A 22,266-nucleotide genomic window follows, 5' to 3' on the forward strand; every position below is an offset into this window, starting at 1 on the left:
TATTCCTGATAATAACTCTGACCCTCTCCGAGTGAAAGAAAAGAGCGATCCCTCTGTGTAGATTTACGCATTGGTGCTGGCTTCTTTATGGAGGGCGCTGCAGAGCGCTATAAATAGGCGAGTTCAGAGAGGTTTCTGCTTGCCGGATCAATACAACGGCTCTGTTCTCGGGCTATATATTCCCAGCCCACCTCCCTTCGCCCGCCGCAGCTGGAGTCGAGCTGCTTTTTATGAATTATAGAAGCGGCTCTCCAGACCCGCTTCCCTTCCCGAGCCCGGGTAATGTTAGGTCGCCTCCTTCTCTTCCCCTCCAACCCCTCCCCCCGCATCCGAAATTGAGGGATGGGGCGGAACTGATAGAAGTTTAAGTTGTTATTTATTTAGCTTCTCGCGCCTCTGTCCGTCCGGGAAGGCGAAGGAAATCTCAGGACACGCGCGAAGCTAAATTTAACCGGGCGAGAAACTAAAGATAGGTGTATTGAGGTTACTCCACGGCACGTGGATTCGGAGGTTTTGTAAGGTGACTTGGGTTGAACTTAAAAGCCCTCCAGATAGATGGGATTTGCAATTGCCACGGACCTACCTAGGGAGGTTCAATGTGGGAGTTGGGGGGGGGGGCAAATATGACCAAATACCCACGTCCTTTAAACAAATGTTGATAATAAACAACGGGGGGGGGGGGGAACCTTTTAAAAATGTATCAAAGCCACACACACACACACACACACACACACACACAAAGATGCCCCTGAATGCTCCCCGATCCCTCCCTGCCAATTAAAGGCAGCACACAGATAACAGAACGCGTTGGGCGAAATAAATAAAACTGATTTTCGTTTTTTTTTCTATCGATAGGCTAAGAGTCGGGAAACCAAACCTTTGGACCGAATGTAAGGTGCCCGTTTTGAGGCGCCCTCCGTTTCAAGACGGGGGGATGCCCGCTTGTATCTCTGTTTCTCCTTTTGTGAGAATGCCTCTAGAGTTGCTCCTGCGAGCCTACATTTGGGTTGAATTCCTTCCTTAATGTGGCCACAGGATCGCGGTTGGCTGCAGGGAACGGCCTTGTAGGAGACAAACCAACCCAGCAGAGAATGGGAATGTATCCCCCCCGCCCGCCGTCTTTCCCTCAACATTTATCCTTTTTGGGAATACAGGCAAAAGGGACAAACCTGCTCTATCATCTGATATTCCAACATCCTCAAAGCTCTGCGCCTCTGATTTCGGGCAAGTCCGTGAAACTCTCCAGAGTTCGCTGGTTTGGAAAGCGATCAAACTGACTCCAGACGTGAGCCATTCGCTCCCGCTTTTCCCAAATCGATGACATCATCCCCCCCTCGCAAAAAAAACCAGGCCACTTCATGAGAGGCGCCGTTTAGCTGGACCTCCGACTTGGCTCGTTTTCTTGAAACTTGCTCTTTTCCATAACTCAGAGACTGTTGTTTATGAATGTATGAATGTCACCTCTTTCCCCCAGAAAATAAAACTGCGTCCTCATTTCAAACAATAATTTTATTTTATACCTTTTTCTATACTTTGTAGCAAATCTTTTATGTTATTTTTTTTTGCTGCATTGACTTTATAATAAACTTTCTTAAATTACATTTTTTTGTCTTTTAAAATCAAGATTCTCTTAATATACCCCTCCCACAGAACCTTTCCGGTTGTGTGTTCGCTTGTTATTATTTTTTTTATAACGTTAACATATATATCTTTTTCCCTCCCCAACCCCCCCCCCCTCGTGATCTGTTGGATAGCCAATAATGGTGAAACACCTATAAAACAAGAGGGACAACTCTTAAAAAAAGAGAAGAGAATTAAACGGAAAAAGGCAGTGAAGACTTGAAGGATGCTTTGACGGCTTGAAGCTCAGCCTTCTGCAACACTTAGCAGCATTCCACGGGGGCGCTTCTTTTAAGCTTAAAAAAACCGCATTTTGGTTTCCCCCCACTTTGTTTCCCCCCCTTTCCCCCCGTTCTTCCTCCCTCCCCTCCGCCACCCATTGAGGAGGGAGTCTCGGTTCTTCGAAGTGAAATGATGGTGGAGGGGGGAGATCGAAAACAAATCAGTAAAACGACAGAGTTTCCGAGGCGAGAAGATCAAACGTCGGTGAGTTCATCCCCATAGAAAGACCCTCAACCCACGTGCTCAGGTGGTTCCATTTCCGGTCGTGCTTTCCACCCCCACCCCCACCCCCCTTCCAGCTTCCTAGCTCAATTCAACCTTCCAGGAGAGGTTTTGCCCTCCCCAGGCGTGGGGGCGGGAAAGAAACCGAGCTCCTCTTTCGTTGCCGTGAGTAGTGTTACTAGTAGTATTATTTTATTACTATCGTTACTATTATTTATTTTATTATTATTACCTATTATTAACTCTTTATTAGTAATCGGTGGTGGCTGGAAGCCGTTCCTGAGATTCTTGGTGCACCCACGCGCGCGCACACACACGCGCGCCCACACACACACATACACACGCGAAAAAGAGGGCTTGGAGTTGACCTTAAATTCCAAAGAGAGGACTAAAGCTGAGGTCCGAGTTTGGCTGTTTGCTTTGCTCACCGTTGGGGACCATTTGGCAAATCATCTGAACGCAAAAGAAATGAGAGGAGGCGAGAGAGAGAGAGAGAGAAAGAGAGCGAGCGAGAGACCAGGCTGGTAGTGATGGCTTCCGTTTCTCTCTCTTTCCCACCCAGTCCTTCCCCAAGATGGATGTTGAGATCATCAGCATCATGAGACTTCACAACGTGCCCCCCCCCACTTCTTGGGGGGGCGGTGAAGCTCCCCCACCCACCCCTCCGCTCCAAGCCAAGGGGGCAGAGACGTTTCCTCTGTAAATCCACTTCCAGGAGAAAGAGAGAAGCGGCGGCGGAGGGAAAGGAGGTGGGCTGGAGGAAGGTGGGGGAATCCTGTGTCGTGTGGACCCGCGCGTGCCGTCGACGACGTGAAGGGCCTTCTACATGGAGATGCAAGTCGCCAACGCGGCGGAAAGAGCCACCAACAGCACCGGGGAGGCAGAGGCTACGAGGGACGAGGCTGCTCGGTTGGTTTTGCCGCAGAGGACAAATAGGTTGCCTTCGTAGTCGAGCTTTTTGGATTTCTCTTTCAGTTTTTCCCAGACGTCTGTCAGCCCTTCCTGACAATCCGTGAGGGCTGTGAGGGTGCAGGAGTGGAAGTCGTCCCAGTATCTGAAGAAGGAGGGAAAGACACAAGAGAAAGAGCCTGTTGGTGAGAATTACTGGCAAACCCTCCTTCCATCTACCCTTATAAAAGAAATGAATTCGGTCAGCAATTTACAACTTTTGTGCATTCCCAATAGGAATAGATGACCCAATGCTTGAGGCAATGTCTGGGTTCATGTAAGCCAGCTTGTATGAATTCAAGTATTCTAGTTGAGGAAATAAACTGAGGTTATAACAAAGCACAGTATAGTACAACAAATGAATTCAATCAACAATATACACTTTTGTCATTCCTAATAGGAATAGATGGCCTATTCCTTGACGCAGTTCACACTGTATCATTGTAAACCAACATATTGGATTAGCAGAGCTTGTATGAATTCAAGTATCATAGTTTATTAAAATAAACTGGGTTATAACAATCCGTGGTATTGTACATGAGTTCAGTGAACAATATACACTTTTGTGCATTCCTAATAGGGCTGCCAACCATTTAAATAAATGCTGATAGTCTGGAATAGAGGTGCAGATGAGGGAAGAAATCTAGGTTCGATTCGATTCCACGTTCAGCTACTATAGTAGAAGCTCATTGGGTGCTTTTTTTTTGGCCAGTCACCCTTATTCAACCCCTCCTAAGTCACAAGGCCCCAGAAGGAAAAGGCAACTTTGCCTTGCAGGAAGCAACAAATAGAGACAACAGGATTGGTGTGTCTGGCAGAGAAGCCATTGCCCTGGCAATTCTATTTTGGTTCTTTCACCCTCAATACAAGGTCTATTCCCCAGTCTCACTCCAGAAGTTAGACAATGCTCCAGACCAGTGTTTCACAGCCTTGGCAATCCCAGGGCTTCCAATTCCCAGAATTCCCTAGCCAGCATTACTGGGAGTTGAAACATTGCTGGGAATTGAAGTCCATCCGTTCTTGGAGTTGCTGAGTTTGAAAAATGCTGTTCCTGACTGAGGACCCGTCTCACTGTTTTCCTGAAATTTTACCCACATTGGATGTTACACTTTTCTAACCCGGAGCCTGCAGGACTCTAGGACAATATCTCTTGTCATCCCTGTCTATCATCTACACTCCTTGGGGAGGATGGGGGTTGCAATGGTACATTAGCAGGGCATCAGCTTGGTCCATGGTGCCCTACCCCTTGTAATGAATAATTACATCAAATAGCTGTTTATAAAAATCGCTGGTTGCAAAGGTATGATTTTAAAAAAAACGTATTTCTCCTATACCAGCATACAGGAAGAATATCCCTTCTGAGATGTCTTCTAGAGATGCATCTATGCATAATTGAAAAACATAATCTTTCTTGCTTCAGAGAAATTATAGCCAGTCTAAGTAAGACTAGAATTGATGAGTAGTTCATTTATTTTGTTAAGGGAAAGATATATGGCACTTCTTCTAGTTGCTCAAGGGAGTGAACGTAATAGTAGTCTCTCCTTTGATTTTGCAGAGAACAGCCCTGTGACTTAGGGGAGGTTGAGTAAGGGTGACTGGCCCGAAAAAGCACCCAATGAGCTTCTTGCAGCTGAAGATGGGATTGAACCTGGATTTCTTCCCTCATCTGCACCCCTACCCCAAACTTAATTCACTTAAATAGTTGGCAGCCCTATTAGGAATGCACAAGAGTGTATCTTGCTGACTACATTCATTTACTGTACTAAACCATGGTTTGTTATAACCCTAGTTTATTTAATAAATTATAATACTTGAACGTATGCAAGCTGCAATAGCCAAAATGCTGGCTTACATGTTATAATGAACACCAACACTGTGTCAAGCAATGGATCATCTATTTCACCAAATTCTAGTCTGCAGTCTTATATAATGTGAATGATTTATTTAGTTAATACACGAAAGTCACTACATTAGCTCACCACTGTGCCAAAAAACAAACCATGTCACAGCGTAGCATGCTATGTAAGCCCAGTCCTATTTTGATGGATATGAGCTGGATAGGATGAGTTTGATAATTTGGTTGGAATCGAATAGTCGATAAAGCTACCCTAGATGCCAACTGTTCCCCCCCCCAAAAAAAACCTTCCAACTTTCTAGTTCAAATCAAGAGTCAGCTACCTGCTACCGCTCCATTTCCAAAGAGATACTTTTATGTGGATTCAGTAAAGTTATTGGCTTAGAAAATGATGTTCTGGTATAAGGCGCTGCTGAATGGATTTGTAGGAAGCGGTGGGGAATGCCTTGGACTGGAGGAACCATCTCCAAACAGTTAAAGCCACAAGTCCCATTAGCCATCTTGCCTCTTTTGACTCCCCCCCCCTCCGGAGGCCATGTATGAGTGCATCTTAGGATGCCAAGCTGTGACTGCATACAGTGATAGAAAATAACTTGGCACATGGCCCAACCTTCCCCCCCCCCCTGCTAAATTAAAACCAAATTGGAAGTGCTTAGAAACGTGCAGCTTATGTTGTAATAGTATTTCCCCCCTGAGCAGTAATGAAAAATGTGAGTGGAGTGGGGAAGAGTTGTGATCACTCAGCTTTAAGAGAAATACTGTACACTTTTTATACAATGTCTTTGATAGTCTGAGTTAATGGAACTACTGGCAGGGACCTTTATGAACCTGACACAAAGGTTGACTTAATTATACCTTGAGTGCCAGGTAATAGTTAGGGTGCTGCAGAGATCAGGTTCAAACCCCCATTCAAACATGAAAGTTACTTCCTTATTATAGACACTATATTTCAGATTAAATTGCTTCAAAATGTTTTATCTGATCAATTTCCATGATGCATGAAACCACAAATGAGTGAGCCACATTTTAGGGTGGATGTTGCTGAAACTCCTCCTGTATTTACTTAGTAATTTAGGGATCAGTTGGTTGGACAAACCAAGAATATTACGAATATTGATTACACTTAAGAAAACCATGGGGAAATGTATGCAAACTCAGCCATTGTGAAGCAAGAGCATGATTTAGGAACCATCTTCGCTTTTCTTAAAGTAACGAGGGTAAATAATTGAAGATATAATAATTTACTGCTTTCTTACTGCTCTACAGATTTTAATGCTACCACTTGCTTCTGAAAACAAGCGCTTAGAGTTGAACTCTGGTTCAAAAATTTAATTAGCTTTTCACATATTTTTGATTTGTGGCGGGAGTGTCCAGTCTTGGCAACTTTAAGAGTTGTGGACTTCAGCTGGCTGGGGAATTCTGGGAGTTGAAGTCCACAAGTCTTAAAATTGCCAAGGATGCAAATTGCCCCTGCTTTGATGGTTCAATTTATACTCTGATATGCCTACATAATGTAGGATCATGACTTTCATATACTTATTTTCCTAATGGTGTTTTATTGCTGCTTTCTATTGGCTTAACCTTTATTGATATAGTTTTTAAATCTGTTCAGAAAATTACACTACCAATTGGATTAGAAATACAATAAAATTATAAATAAATGCAGCCAAGGATTCCAAAGAGAATCTATGAACTTTAAAGTGCATTTTTCAAGAGGAAAGGCAGTAAATGGCACCTTGGAATATACAGGTAATCCTCAATTTACAACTGCAATTGAACTGAATCCCAAATTTGCATTGCTAAGCCAGACCATTGTTAAGTGAGCGTTACCTCATTTTATGACCTTTCTTGTTAAGTGAATCACTGCAGTTGTTCAGTTAGTATCACAGTTGTTAAGTGAATCTGACTTCCCCATTGACTTTGCTTGTCAGAAGGTCGCAAAAGGGGATCACATGACCTCAGGACACTGCAACCGTCATAAATACGAGTCACACACATCTTAATTTTGATCATGTGACCATGGGGATGCTGCAATGGTCATTAAGTGTGACAAAAGATTAATAAGTCATGTTTTCAATGCTGTTGTAACTTCGAACAGTCACTACCACTAAGTGAGAATGGTTGTAAGTTGAGGACTACCTGTAATTAAAGCTTGAAAGTAGAAATTTGCTTAATTAAAGGGCAGCACCTTTAAAAAAATCTGTTAATGATGTAGATTGCATCAAATGCACTAGATTCTTAAAACAATTCTTTGTTAAAAAAAAACACCTGGGAAAAATGTGTAGTAGATGGGGGAAAATATAGATAAAAAAGCCCCCCAAAATAGGCTTTCCCCACCTCAAACCAACAGCTCTCTCAAACTCATTCAGGAGAAAAGTGATACAAATACAGGTAGTCCTCAACTTACAACTGCTCCTTTAGTGACTGTTCAAAGTTACAATGGCACTGAAAAAAGTGACTTATGTCCGTTTTTCAGTTACGACTTTTGCAGCATCCTCATGATCATGTGACCAAAATCCAGATGCTTGGCAACTGGTTCATACCTATGACGGTTGCGGTGTCCCCAGGTCATGTTTTACGACCTTCTGATAGGCAGAGTCAATGGGAAAGCCAGATTCACTGAACAACTGTGCTACCAATGTAACAACTGCACTGATTCACGTAACAACTGTGACAAGAATTAAAATTGGGCAAAACTCACTTAACAGATGTCTCAGTTAGCAACAGAAATGTCGGGCTCAATTGTGGTCGTAAGTCAAGGACTGTCTGAATATGCAATCCTTTAAAGCATGCATATGAATAAGTAACAAGGAATTTCTTCTAAAGTGAAAAACAGTGCCATCCTAAAGCAGTTTACACAACAAAATAAGGGCATATTAAAACAAAGTTAAGTAAGGTGGAATGACACTGAATCAGGTAAACCATCCAGGTGGTATTTCCACAATAAATTAAAAGTAATTATAGACTATCCTAATTTTTCAGTTAAGTTGTCTAGCTGCTACTGGTTGCATGGTTCAATGAAAAATGGAAGTCAATGTTACCAAAACAATCAGTAAAGGCAGTATTTGGAAACATTCTGATATTTAATATATAATATTATATGTCTTCTGGTGAGAACTACATTGTAAAGCTCACTACACATTTATAAGAATCCAGACAAGGCTAGACAAATCCATGTACCTTGGTCACCAAAGGCAATTATGAGAAATGATTGGCATTATTATCTAACTGTTCACTCTAGCTATTTCTTTTTCAATAGTAATTTTATTAAGAATTGCAATTAAAGAAATAAAAACCAATACAAACTAGAAAAAAAGAAAAACAAAGTGTAGAAGAGAAAAAATAGAAAAGGAAAAAAGTATATAGTAAAGAAAAAGAAAAGAAATAAATAAATGACTTCTTTCACCATAAGTATAATCAATTTTAGTAACTTATCATTTAAAATACAAGAAGAAATTCCATTGCTTATCTGTAAACAAGTTCTTATAGCTCATTCAGTCCGGATCACAAAAATCCATTAAGAGTTGCCAGAAATAACATACTTATTTTAACCTTGATCAAATAAACCAACTGCCTATTTCTTCTTTTTACCTTTAACAATCTTTAGTTCCTTCAAATAACGTCCTAGAACTTGATTTCTTTATTCCTTCTCACAAAATTCTTCAGAGCTTTAACAAGCTTTTTTTGTAAATCCAATATAGGAAAATTTTCCAGGTCAATCTTTTGGGTTTTCTATCTGTATATCCCTTTTAATTAATACATCCAATTTCATTTCTATGTCCAGTGTTGCATCTTTTCATTCTTGTAGTCTCTCATTTTTAAATCCACTTTCAGATCAGTCTTGCTCAGTATAATTTGATTCTCTTCCATAACATCTTTCAAACACAGTCTAACTATAGAAGCAGATACTTTAAAAAATCATTTCTGTCTCCATTGTTCACAAATGTCCTTTGATATGCCCCATGTTAAAATATTTTGCTCCATTCTATATCAGTAAGACAAATTTAAATATTCTTCTCCTTCAAAGGTAATTTTAGTTCCTTCTGGTTTCGTTCCTTCTAGTGTCCAACCTTCAGTCACATCCTATCATTTTTTTAAAAAGAGAATTCAAAACAAAAGCATTTTCCCATGAAAAGGATTATTATCCATTCCAAAACCTTATTTTAAATCCATCTGGACCTTTAGTCCATTCATAACTTTCCAAAATCAAAGTTGTAATCAGTCTTTTGCTGTTTATTCCCCAATTTTTAAAAACATCTTTACACTTGTTATTTCACACTTCTTTTGCTAAGGATTGAAGAAAATTCACCTGAGGCTGTAAAACTCCAAAGATTCCTAAAAGATTAGTAGTTAACAAGCAATTTCTGAAAATGATTACAAAAGCATGTGTAGCCAGCGTCCTTTTGACTGAGCTCACCACAGATCAAGCCAAAAAAAAAGTTATTCCCTCATCACCCAGACCTTTAATCCTGCTAGAGACAACTATTATGCAGAAATAACTGTATGGAGCTCTTGTGGGCAATCTGAAGTCTTCTCCTTGTTCAGAGTGGAATTACAAAGAGCGAGTTTAATTGCTGGTTCTTTATTCTACTATAGTTCTTGGCTCTACTTTTAGCAAAACCATCTTCAGTTCACCATTCCTTTTCCAAAAGTCCCACTTTAGCTGTGTTGAAGTATCAATAGTGGTGCTACCTATTCTGCCTCTCCTGGCTATTTCTTCATTCAGCTGTGTTATGGTAGTTTCTTCCCTTTTAATGGAACATGCCATTTGAATAGTGAGCCTAAGAACACTTGCTTGGAAGCCAGTGTTAAGCCAGAGAGATTTACTTCCAAGTGTTGGGTCTTTAGGATCAAGAAGCTGCCAAATGAAACAGCTGCAGGGACTGGAATTTGTACTCTTCTGCTTGTAATTTGGTGTGGAATATCTTTGGCCGCTGATAATTGGCCTGATGCTGAAAACTGTCATTTTGGGACCTTCATTTTAGTTCCCTCGATGATGCATGGTTGTGAGAATTTAACCAGGCTGTTGCATTTCTTTTAAGGCTATTAAATGTTATGTTTCACTGAATGTTTGGTGTGAAAGATGTCATCTGTTTTAACTGATGAATGTTTCTTGTGTACAAAAGCAAAATGTAGACTTTGCAAGGCATGTGAATGGCAGAGCATCTTATAGGCAAATCAGTTCAAGAGTTCGAGTTCACCATGAATTAGACCTGAAATATGCTTTCAAATCTAAAAGTGATGTCTGGAAAGCTAGATATGACCTTCAGTTATTTGGGTGTCTGAACCTGTCCCAATTTTGTAAAGAGAATCCCAATGAATTGACAACTAAAACCTCAATGCTAGAAAAAGTTGGTGGTTCTTATTTTGCCTTTTATGACTTTCCCTCCCCTCATTTCCTATACCCACTGTCTAAAGTAAACACTTCGCTCTAATGGTCAGTAGAAATTCTCAGTCATCCAGGTCATGGTTGTCCCAAAGGTGCTTTGTCAGGAGTCGACTGGACTTTGTTTTTTCTTTGAAGACGTTTCGCTTCTCATCTTCAGCTCTGACAGAATGGAATGGAAGGATTTATATTCATTGCAGACAGCTGGTCATTTGCATCCTTTTAGGACAGGAGTGTCAAACTCAATTTCATTGAGGGCCACATCAAGGTTGTGTTTGACCTTGAAGGGTCAGGGTGGGTATGGCCAGCTTGACGTCACTCATGTCAAGGGGGGGCCACCTGTGATGGCCTGAGCGCTCTGCCAGTGAAAATGGGCTCCCAAGCTGTTTCAACTGCGAGAGACCCCTGCAGCCCTCTGCCAATGAAAACAGAGCTTATTTTTACAGGCTGAGACATTGCAAGCCAGTCCTTCAGTGTTTCCAGGATGGCCCCGCAGGCCAGATCTAAGCACCCTATGGGCCAGATCCGGCCCCTGGGCCTTGAGTATGATACCCCAGTCATAGATTGTTGTTGAAGTACTTGGAGGTTTATCTGTGTCGTCATGGTCAGCTGAGTATACTCCTGGTTCCTGTAGTCTGCAATTTTTCCCCCTGGAAATCCATTCCAACTACTCAGGTGACCCTGAGGACACAGATAAACCTCCAAGTGGTTCAATGACCCTCTAAAAGGATGCAAATGACCAGCTGTCTGCAAGGAATATAAATCCTTCCCTTCCCCACCATCCTGTCAGTGCTGAAGAAGCTTCTTGGATCAGAAGCTAAAGGTGTTCCAAAGAAAAAACAAGAAAGTCCAGTTGCCTCCTGAAAAAGCACCTTTGGGGCGCTTCACTCTAATGAAAGGACCAGCCAGGTATTAATAGTACTGCAATTGTGTCCTTGAGCAGGCGCAGAATGCTTTCCTGACCTTTAAAGATTTGAGGTCTTCAGAGCTCATTGGTGCATCATTATGAAGCTCTTTCCATTGACTGGTATTCAATTTCGCAACTCACAGGCTAAGGATGAATCAGTTCCAGACTTGTAAGCAATTCCAAGAATACAGTAAGAGCAGTGACAGCAACAAAATATGAATAGTAAAAAGCATGCACAACAAAATATGAATAGTAAAAAGCATGCACAACACCTGGGATGCAATTGTTATCTGTAAGCAACTGTTTTGTTCTTTCCTTCCTTCCTTCCTTCCAAATAATATATAATTAAAGCACAGAATTACATTATGTTAATAATAGGAATAATTATCACCCCACCCCCAATAGCTCGCCCCTTGTCACGACAGACACGTGGTCTTGACTGCTCATGACTTCTGGTGGCTTGTAACAAGGCTCGTGGCGGGGCTGCAACACCTTGTAATTTACGAGCCCTCCGAACGGTTGGTGGAGTCCAGCGCTTGGTTGCCGTTCGTAATAAATAATGAGGCCCGGAGACGCCGAGAAGGCGGAAAGGGCGTCGCTCCTGTTGTATTTCTACCGTAATTGCGTCTCCCGAAGGCAAACTAAATCTTCCCGGAGCTTCTTTCGACACGCGAGAGAGAGAGATCAGAGGAAGGAAACGGAGGGAGGAGGGGCGGCCTGGCGGAATGCGCTTGGGTCTAATTGCGGAATGTAGGGCAAGGCTTCCGCTCCGCCCCCGCCTCCTCCGCCCCTCCCCTCCCCCGAGCCTGCCTGGCTTGTGGCTCTCCCGTTGTTATTCCTGCAGGATCCCAAGCAGACATTTCTCTAGGGAGTTTTCCAATCTGGTGGGGAGGTGCGGAGGGTCAAGCGTACCCGTGCCGACGCACCGTCTGCTTCGTGTGTTATGCTCTTAGGAGGCGATAGTGGCGGCCTCCCGTAAGGCTTCGTCAGTCTTGCCTGCCTCCTTTCTTCCCTCGCACTCTCTTCCTTTCCTCCTCCCTCGCGCGCAGCCTTTCTCCTCAACAAGGCCGTTTGGTGTCGAAACGATTTGGTACAGGCCTTAAAAAAAACGGAGCTTTTAAAAGCCCCCCCCAACGGAAGGAGGTGCATTTCCGTGCCTTTTTTTCTCTTTTTCTCATTTTTTGGGGGGTCAGGGGTTGGGAAAGGAGAACGTCAAGCTTTTCGATTCCTCGTTTCGGTGCCACTGACTGGACACACCTTTTTTTCCAGAGCAAGATTTTTCTGTTGACGCTTCTGAATACTGTGGTAGTAGAAATAGGCTTGGCTTCCGAGTAACGAGGACGGCAACAAGGAAGCGTGTGGAAGATTTTCGGCAGCCGATTCCACAGTCCGGCTTGCTTCAAGCTAAACGATTTCCTTCCCCCCTTTCCCTCTCTCCAGGTGCAACTCACTAAAATCCGGATGCAATTTGGTCAAAGCGCAGTTTTTCCCGTCTCTTTTTTCTAGAAAATTGCTCCGGTTGCACCCAACGTAATTTATTTCCAAACAAGTCAAATGTTCGTTACTAATGTGAAGCTCACAACCCATAGAGCAACAGTCCTAAAAAACAAACCCCATACATGTAGGCTAATTTGCTCAGAGGTAAGACTCGATGAATCCAATCAGTTACATTTAATTCCCATTAAATCTCTTTTTAAGATTGAAGTCTTAATGCTGGAAGTAAATCCCATTCGATTATTTGCAGTATGCTCCAAGGTCAATACAGTCTGTGTCAGAAATAAGTCCAGTTGAAATTGGATGGGATGACTTCCACAAACACATGAGGGAGATCTGGCAGCATATTGAGTTTCCATTTAAATATTGGATTGACTTAATATATTTATGCAGGATTGAATCTGATTATTTCAAGCTAGCCTGTTTCCAAATTCAGAACTGCAAGCTTCAAAATCGGCAAAGCACAAGCAACAATTCTGCTCATTCCTCCACAAGTCAGTTTCTGAATTTAGATGGGACACATAAGGGTGGTTTCTCCCATTTCCTCGGGGAAACTGACTATCTTAGCAGCTTCATTAGAGATAAAAGAGCTTGAAAGTGGCTTGTGGTTTTTCAAAATTGCATCATAGCACACCACCATAAGACAAAATAATTTATGGCAGCATGGCTATAAATGGCTAGCCATTATGATGCCTTGAAAGAAGCGTGGGATGAAGGAAAGATCTGAATTTGAATTTGATTCTGTATTAATAGCAACTCTAACATGGAGGGAAAACATCAGCATAACTATTCTGGTTAATATGTCAAATGAGAGTACCCAGAAAAAAATGATCTAAAAGTAGAATAAAACAGGTTACTCTTACATTGCTATGTTGCTTAACAAAAAATTGGTTGGTATTTAAGAAGCATGTTAAAGCGTTATTGATTCTTTCACTAATTATGGCTAAATATTCTTTCCTACTCCATTCCAAAAATTATTCGGGAAGAAGTAAACATATATATATAGCATTAACTTATAGACGAAGTAGGTAGAAAAGCCAATGGAGAAAATAGAGTCAGCCAATCCAGGGGCTGTTGAGCGCTTTGTCTCAAGCCTGCACGTTTTGCTGGAAGTAAGCACCTGGTCATCAATAGTATACAGCTGGCTATGGTTTTTTTTTATGTCAAGGAAAAAATGGAGTAGAGAAAAGAAGAATTACTGCAGCAGAAGTCCCTGATAATTTGGGGCACAGTTCATTGTAATGTAAATCTATTAAAATATCTTTAATTTCTACTGTCTTTAATAAGATGTGAACTGCCCAGAAAATCATATGTATTTGAAAATAAATTCCCTTGAAATGACAGATTTTATTTCCATTAATCTGTGCTTAGCTTGAGTGGGTTGGTGGTTTCAAACAATGGAAAGAATGCATGAAGATTACATCAAACAGTTTTGTCTGCCTATTATGGTTATTCTTGATGGGCAAGAAACCATGTTTCCTGAGGGTTAAGTTCGTAAACCCATATGAAATAACTGTTTTTGTAAGCTAATCGACTTTCTTTTGCTTATACCTAACTACAAAGCAAATGACTTCCAAAGAAAAACATAGGTAATTTTATAAGTATTAAAAATTACAATAACCATTTTAGAGTAACCATATAAACACACACAAACCGGAAACAACTGTAAAAGCATAATGGAACCTACCGGCAGATTGTTTCGAGATTTTTCTTGTCATCCAGGTCTTGCGGATAGTTGGCAATGTTTTGGCCCATCTTGACCACGCAATCCGAGAAGCCCTTAAAGACTGCATCGCACTTGCTCGCTTCTTTGACTGCCTGCACCAGGTATGCTGGAGAATAGATCAGCACCATATCAGCTGGACAGCTCCCAACAAGATCGTAGCATGCTATACCCACCCCTAGTTTGATTCCAGAAAGCTCCGAGATCAAATGCACCTTCCTTTCACCTTCACACAGCTGCACCAAAGCTACAATAGGAGCAGGATCTGCTCTCCTAGTAGCTCTCTTCATCTAAAACCACCGCCACCCTTTTACATGAAATTGGAGAAGCTGCATTTGAAAGGAAACACAGTGGGTCTAAAGCACAGCTAGATCAAACTCTGCATTTAACTCTTCCTTAAGTGACCCACAAATTACTTAATTCACAAAACTGTTGTTGCAACAATAGCAGTAGCAAATATTTTGGGTTATTTAACTGTTATTTATCTCAAAATCCATTTTGAATTATTTTGAAGAGGGGTGTATAATTTTTTTGAAATTTTATGAATATTATTAGATTAAAGTTAACAAATATCAACTTCTGAAATGTTGTATTGATTTCTGAACAGAGACAAATTGGTGAAATGAACTTTAAAGCCAGTTACATTGTTGAGATTGCTAAAAGTGTCTCTTAAGTAGTTTTCAGTAATCTACAGAATAGAGGGAACAATCCTAAAATAATTTCAAAACCAGAAAGTGTATATACTGTACATTTGTCTATAGAGGATGAAGAACACATCTGGAAGTCATCAAATGTAGACAGGTGTTGAAGTCCTATCTTTTATCATTTCTTTCTGCAATCAAATCTCCTGCCTGCCCCCCTTCCATGTTGCTCCATGAGTTTAGTAGTTAGAAACATGTATCCCCCCTTCCATCTGTTTACAAATGTGAGATAGTGCATATAATACAAAGTGCTCTTATGCAAATGATACTTACAAGTGGGTTGTAAGTGTAAAGCAATATAAACAGTGACTGACATACTGGATGCATGCATGCATGCTCAGTCCTTGTTTACTGGTCACCTCTCCACCACTTCCCTGACTCTCCCATTCAGGTAGAGACAAAAATATCCTTTGGGGTCTCCTTCTCATTTATTCTCTACACCATTCGCCTTTGTCGCCTTTGAGGAGTTTCCCTACCAATCCAACCTTGTCTGTTCTGCTGTCCCTACTGACCACACACATCATTGATGCTGATTCCCTGCTATTCATCTTCTGCCTCTCACAAAGAACCTATAGTCTCATTGCAAGATCTTCAGGGAAACCGAAGCAAGGGCATCCTTTTCTGAGAAAGGTGATAATGTGATGTCTTTTTGGGTGCAACCTGTATCAAAGTCAAGCTCTCATTCCCTGGCATGATTTTGTCAAGCTCTCATTCCCTGGCATGGTTTTGTTAGCATGCAAGATCCCTCCCCCAAAGATTAGGGTAGTCCTTCCCACATGGTATTCTTCAGATCTCTTTGACTACACCACTCATGCTCAGCCAGAATGGTAGGAGTTCCATATGTCTGGCAACGACTAGATTGGAAACATCATATTACCTTCAACCCATGGAACTTGATGGCAGAGTCTTATTTGATCACAATGAATCTGAAATGTACCGGTGGTAAAATAAGTCTCTCCTGGTGGGATGTGCATATGTAAATGAGTGGTAGTTTGGTCATTGTTGTTGTATGCTGGTCACTTGATTACATTGCTGAAAAATATGCACGCACAAACATAATCCAGCCCAATTTCTCTGGGTTTTTTTTTTTTTTTGAGAGCAGGTGAATGGATACAGAACAGCATACGGGCAATTTATCCCTATCAATCCTGCAGCAAATGAAAGGGAATTAGTGACTTCTTGGTTTTAAGTGATCGCCTGGCTCGATTCTGAGCAAACCATTAGCTATTCCCGTCCATATGCTTCAGCCTTCTGCAGCCCTTCCAGCCCCGGGAAGGCAGGCATTTGCAATCGGGAGAGGGGGATTTTTTTCCCCACCCTAGAGATTTTCGTAGTAATCCTTTGGGAATGCGGTGCGTGCTCGTGCGTGCATGTATTTAAAGTGGGTGAGTAAAATATAGCCTCGTAATATCAAAGCTCAGTGCTGGTAGAAATTCTCTCATCCTCGCCGAATTATATCGTTAGCTCAATTTAGTAACCACCTCCCTCTTTTTTTTTAAACTCACTCCCCCGCATCTCAAAACATTGCTAGACTGCAGGCGTTGGTTGCCATATTACTAACCAGTAACATACACGAGAGACCAGTCCAAGAATAAACCCAGACTCCCTTCCTTCCTTCCTTGGCTGAGGCCTGGGAAAAGTGCTCCTTCCCAAAGCCTCTGGGTTGTGCCTTCTCCCCAGCCTTCCCACCTACAGACGGGTGCAAAGGGCAGCGGTGGACATCAGGGGAGAAGGGCTAAATACTCGAACCTCTCTATTCCCACCTGTTCAGCTGGCTTGGTCGACGTTGCCGTCGCCTGGATAGAAAAGGGGCTACATCCCTGGAGGTTCTAAAAAGGACGCCTCTTTTTTTAAAGGATCTCACCGGGGATTTCACTAGCAGCTGTCAAAAAAGGCCTTTTCCTGCGTGATTAACACGCAGCCAATTTGCACAGGCAAAAGAAGAAACCCACAAAGCCTCGGTGAACCTTGCAAACTTGTTTGCCCCAATGCGGGATTCCATCCTCCTCTTTTTTTTTTTAATGGAGGGGTTAAAAACCTCGGATCTGGGGAAAGCGAGATGTATGTATGTAGAGATCTAGCCTTCCCGATGCCCCGCTGCGTGTTTTCACATCCGCAGTCCCTTGTTCTTCTCTTCCCTACCTTTGCTTTTTAAACAACCTTGTTTCCCTGGGAAAGGTCAGTCATTCGGGATTCATTCCAAACATCCTGGTGCAAAGGGAGTCCAGGCCCAAAACCAAAGCACCCCTCTTTTGTTTTCGTTTTCAAAAGCAGCTCTCCGGACAATAATTCTACTACGAGGCTAGAATAAACCAGGGTGTTTTTTGTTTTTTTTACCCAGGTGGGTAAAATAAAATAAAAAACCCGAAAAACAAACGCGCAGCAGGGAAAGTTTATTATTCAATACTTCCATAACGGCTGGAAGCATAATAAAATCAAACACAAAGATAGTAAGAAATCGTAGCGCACGCGCATTGCACAAATTAACCCCCCCTCGGCCCCCTGCTGCCTATTTTCCTTACATTTTGTGCGTCTCCGGTTTAAGCCTTTTCCAAATCCTTACATCGGGGGTGGGGGGGATACTTGCGGGCAAACGATGAAGGAACAAACGAACCCCTTCCTTTCGAGGATGGGTCGACACACTACCGCACCTCTCCCAGCCCAGAGGTGGGAGAGGGAGACAGCAACGCCTATTTCTCGGGATAGAAACGCGCCAATTTCTTCTCCAGAAACGGGAATTCCAACAGTTAAAACACAACCGGGCGAAGCTGCGGAGAAGGGTGAAAAAGGGACGATTCTAAAGGTTGAACAATAACCGCCCAGCAAGATTTGGGGTGGAACTGCAAATACCTTCTTCGCTCTTTGCCCGGTTTCCCCACCAACTCCCCCCCCCCCCCGAAAACTCAACCCGTTTCCCGGCCATTATTTTATTATTCTTTTCGAAAACAGAAAGCATCTACCAGAAGGGTCTCGCATCTCTCCCTTCTCCCCACGCCTGGCTTTCCAAAACGCCGCAGACATGGTCGGCACAAGAGAAAAGCTACTAGGAGAAATAAACCCGAGAGCACAAGATTTGGGACAGGAAACCTCCGGGGAGGAGGTGTTGAGGGGAGGGGAGGGAAACAGATTCTATAAAAGGGGTGCTGCGCGCGGACGTGTCTGTGTGTTTGTGCTTTGCAGTCCTTTAAATCAAGCATCCTTGACAAAACGTGGAAGGGCATGCTTTTCTGTGAAGCTGCCAACCGCAGCGGCTTTTGCCGATTTCTCTCTACCTCTCCCCCCCACCCCACCCGCCTCACAACGCGCATCTCCTCTAAACAAGGCTCGGTGCAGATGGGAAAGTGGTTCTAACTTCCAAGCGCCTCTACAACTGCAAAGCTTACGGCCGAAGCGAGGGTTTCAGGGACGAAATCGGGAATATCTTAAGCTCTCTTTCACCAACGTAGAGAGAAGCGCGCTCGTTTTAACACACACAGATATACACAACAAACCCTAGTCCTTAATAGAACTACCCCCCCTCAAATGTCTATTTTTTCGCGACAGAGACAAGGAATATATCTGACTGAAGCTCGGGTTGATTCCCTTTTGATTTGTTCCTTTCGATCTCCCCCCTCCCCAACGATTTTAACACAGCATAAAATGCGTCTCAAATATCCGTTGACAGAACACCACACCTGAGACAGAAACTTTGAACTGGCACTATTTGTGCCCCTTTTGTTCGCAAAGCAACATCCGTAATCATCGGGGTACAGGATTTGCCTCCTTTCTCACATCTCGGAGCGGGAGAGGGGGAGATAATTTAGCTTCGGACAAATAGGATGGATGTGCTTTGCCGTGATGCAATCTTACACACACACACACACACACACACACACACACACACGGGCACGGGCACGAGTGTTTCGGGGGGTGGGGGAGCAAGGTAAAACAATCCAGAAATGCGTCCTGGAGTGGGGGATGAGAGAGAACACACACCTAGGAGACCTCGAATAAACAGGCAAATGTAGATAAAAAGCAGCCAAAAATGCTCTCAGAACATTATATCATATAACTATGTAACAAGAACTCTCACATTACAGAGCCTTGTTAATTTAGATATTACGGGTTAGTGCGGGGCATTTGTCTGGCAGGAGAAGGAAGAAGGAAGAAGGAAGAAGGAAGAAGGAAGAAGAAGAAGAAGAAGAAGAAGAAGAAGAAGAAGAAGAAGAAGAAGAAGAAGAAGAAGAAGAAGAAGAAGAAGAAGGACACTTTAAAAATCCCAGCTACTTTCATCATGAAAGTATGAATTCACTTACCTAGCTGCACAGCAAGGACCAGAGATATGTATCTGCCGCTCAACTTAAGTCCCATCCTATATTTAGTACAATCATTTGCGACTGCAGATCGTCTTTCTTTCTTTCTTTCTTCTTTCTTTCTTTCTTTCTTTCTTTCTTTCTTTCTTTCTTTCTTTCTTCTTCCTCCCTTCTTTTCTTTTCTGTTCTTTTCTTAAAGTGGGACTTGGGAAAATATGGGGGGTTTCTGTTCTCCAGGCATTGCCAACAAGTTCCGAGCAGCCCTGAGACTTTTCTTGCACACACCAAACTGGAGGGAAGGCTGAAGAGGAACCAAGAGAGAGAGGAGAGAGGGAGAGAGAGAGAGAAAGGGGGGGTAGAAACAGAAAGAGGGAGAGAGAGGGAAGGAAGAGCAGGGAATGGTTCACTCCATTAGGAGGGGGCGGAGGAAGTATAGCCTCACGCCCACAGCCAACCCTGACGTGGGGGATGACACTGAGTGATTTCTCCCCCCCCCTTTTTTTAAATGTGCACCTTGGAAGAGAGAAACGCCATTTATAGACATCGCGGACTGGATTTAGCCTGCTTTTTCTCCTCCGCCATTCATCGGAGGAAAAACCATTCTTCCCCCCTTCCCCCCCGCCTTTCTAGCCGCCAGGCTGAATGGCCTCTCTGAGCGTGCCGGGGGGCAACCAACTGCTTGTCCCCTTGGCCAAGTGCTGCCTGCCATCTTCCCCAGCGCGGTGCCACCTTCTTCTTGCCCAAGAAGCAGGCAAGACTTCAGCCAGACCTGTAGGGGGCGCACCTACTCGCGTCCGCCCTCCATCCGCCCTCCAATCCCCCCCCCCCGGCTTGTCCCGCAGGTGCTGGGGGAGCTCCAGCCCAGCGGCTGCAATTTGAGCGTCTTGCTCCCAAGATGCAAACAAGTTCTTTTGTCTCTGAATGGTGTCTTAGGACTTGTGGAGGATAATCATCATACGCCGATACCTTTACGACGTCCAAGGCTCTTGGGAAGACCTCGAGGCGTATGAAGGCCAACGCCAGCAAAAGAAAGAACCCGCCGCTGCGATGCTCACACTGTTGTGTACACAATAATAATCATAATCATAGTATCGCTGCCTTAATCATTCTTAGGTCCTCGGTGAGGACTGGCATGATGAAGTTTCCATCAGTGTTAGACTTTGAATCTAATTGTAGGTGACCACACAATAATATCTCTCCGCGGCTTAGGCTGATGTATTTGAACACACTGCCGCCGTGCGCCCTTGTTCACGCCGAAAGGCTTGCGTGTGCCGCCGCCCTGTTATATAACGCAGCGCATCCACCAGCGGCTGGTGCAAACGCACAATTGTTGGAACCCTCTGTGCCAGAGTAGGTGGCGGTTTACTCTGGGCAATTAATCCCGCAGGCAAATTAATGGAAAACGCCAAGTCCCTTCGAATTCCAGTGACTGACTTACTATACTACAGGCCTGTAGGTTTTTGTCGGCACTGGATCCCGTGTAAATGCACACAGAATCGAAAAGAACGGCGTGTAACTCGCGTACTAAGAGTGTTTAAAAGAAGTTTCCCCACGCACAATGTTCCCCCACGCCAGCGCTTCCCTGGGCATATAAAACGAGTTCCTAAAGATCTATCTATTATCTATCTATCTATCTATCTATCATCTATCTATCTATCTATCTATCTATCTATCTATCTATCTATCTATCTATCTATCTATCTATCTATCTATCTATCATCTATCTATCATCTATCTATCTATCATCTATCTATCTATCTATCTGTCTGTCTGTCTGTCTGTCTGTCTATCTATCTATCTATCTATCTATCTATCTATCTATCTATCTATCTATCTATCTATCTATCTATCATCTATCTATCTATCATTTGCGACTGCAGATCTTTCTTTCTTTCACACTATCTCACACTATCATCTCTTATCTCTCTCACTGTCTATCATCTCCCTCTCTCATCTATCTATTTGTCCGTCCGTCGGTCCGTCCGTCGGTCCGTCCGTCCATCCATCCATCCATCCATCCATCCATCCATCCATCCATCCATCCATCCATCTATCCATCCATCATATGTGACTGCAGATCGTCTTTTTCTTTTTCTCGTTCATTCTTTCTTTCCTTTTTCTTTCTTCTCACTATCTCACGCTATTATCCCTCATCTCTCTCTCAGCATCACCATCTCTCACACACTTCTATCTATCTATCTATCTATCTATCTATCTATCTATCTATCTATCTATCTATCTATCTATCTATCTATCATCTATCTATCTATCTATCTATCTATCTATCTATCTATCTATCTATCTATCTATCTATCATCTATCCATCCATCCATCTCTATCATCCAACGTCAGCTCCGCCAACTATCGTTTGAATTCGACTGGATTGTTCTAGCACGGATTCAAAGATGCTGGGCTTGGAATGGCATCTCCGGGTAAACACTGCAGAATGGGAGTGGAAGGGGAGCGGGTCTTTTGTAGTCAGGTGAGGCTGCGAAGCTGTCTCGGGGAGAGGGATTACGGCGAGGAGGGAAAGGCGGGGGGGCGCGCGGGGGCTTTGCGGAGAGATCTAGGAGCCACCAGGGAGGGGTAGGGGAACCACAAGCAGGCGCGATCCGATCGCCTGTCCTTTCTTTCCTCGACAAGGCGGGGATAGCACAGCAGAATCTCCCTCCCCCGCCTCCGTGCTGCAGCTGCGGGGGTGGACGGGGCCCACCGCTCGCTGGATCGAGCCAAGGCCGGCCCCTGCAGTGAGAAAGGAGGAGGAGGAGGATTTGGATCTCCCCTCCCCCACCCGCCGAGCATGACGTCACCTTCAAATGGCGGGGGGGGGGGGGCA

The 22,266-nt window shown here is 43.3% G+C and overlaps 1 protein-coding gene and 1 long non-coding RNA gene across 2 annotated transcripts in view; both read right to left on the bottom strand.

Moving 5' to 3' along the window:
• The window catches only part of LOC309391197, a 330,437-nt gene that overhangs the window by 106,021 nt on the left and 202,150 nt on the right, over window positions 1-22,266 (bottom strand). The window lies entirely within an intron of this gene.
• On the bottom strand, window positions 1,491-19,787 carry NRN1 (neuritin 1). The gene is made up of 3 exons (XM_081951385.1): window positions 19,434-19,787; window positions 14,402-14,546; window positions 1,491-3,178 (listed from the first exon to the last, which is right to left on the bottom strand). Exons 1-3 carry the CDS (start codon window positions 19,486-19,488, stop codon window positions 2,947-2,949), a joined length of 432 nt encoding a protein of 143 aa, XP_081807511.1. The 5' UTR covers window positions 19,489-19,787; the 3' UTR covers window positions 1,491-2,946.

The sequence above is a fragment of the Natrix helvetica genome (genome assembly GCF_964273705.1).
Source record: "Natrix helvetica genome assembly, chromosome: 4".
Lineage (NCBI taxonomy): Eukaryota > Metazoa > Chordata > Lepidosauria > Squamata > Natricidae > Natrix > Natrix helvetica.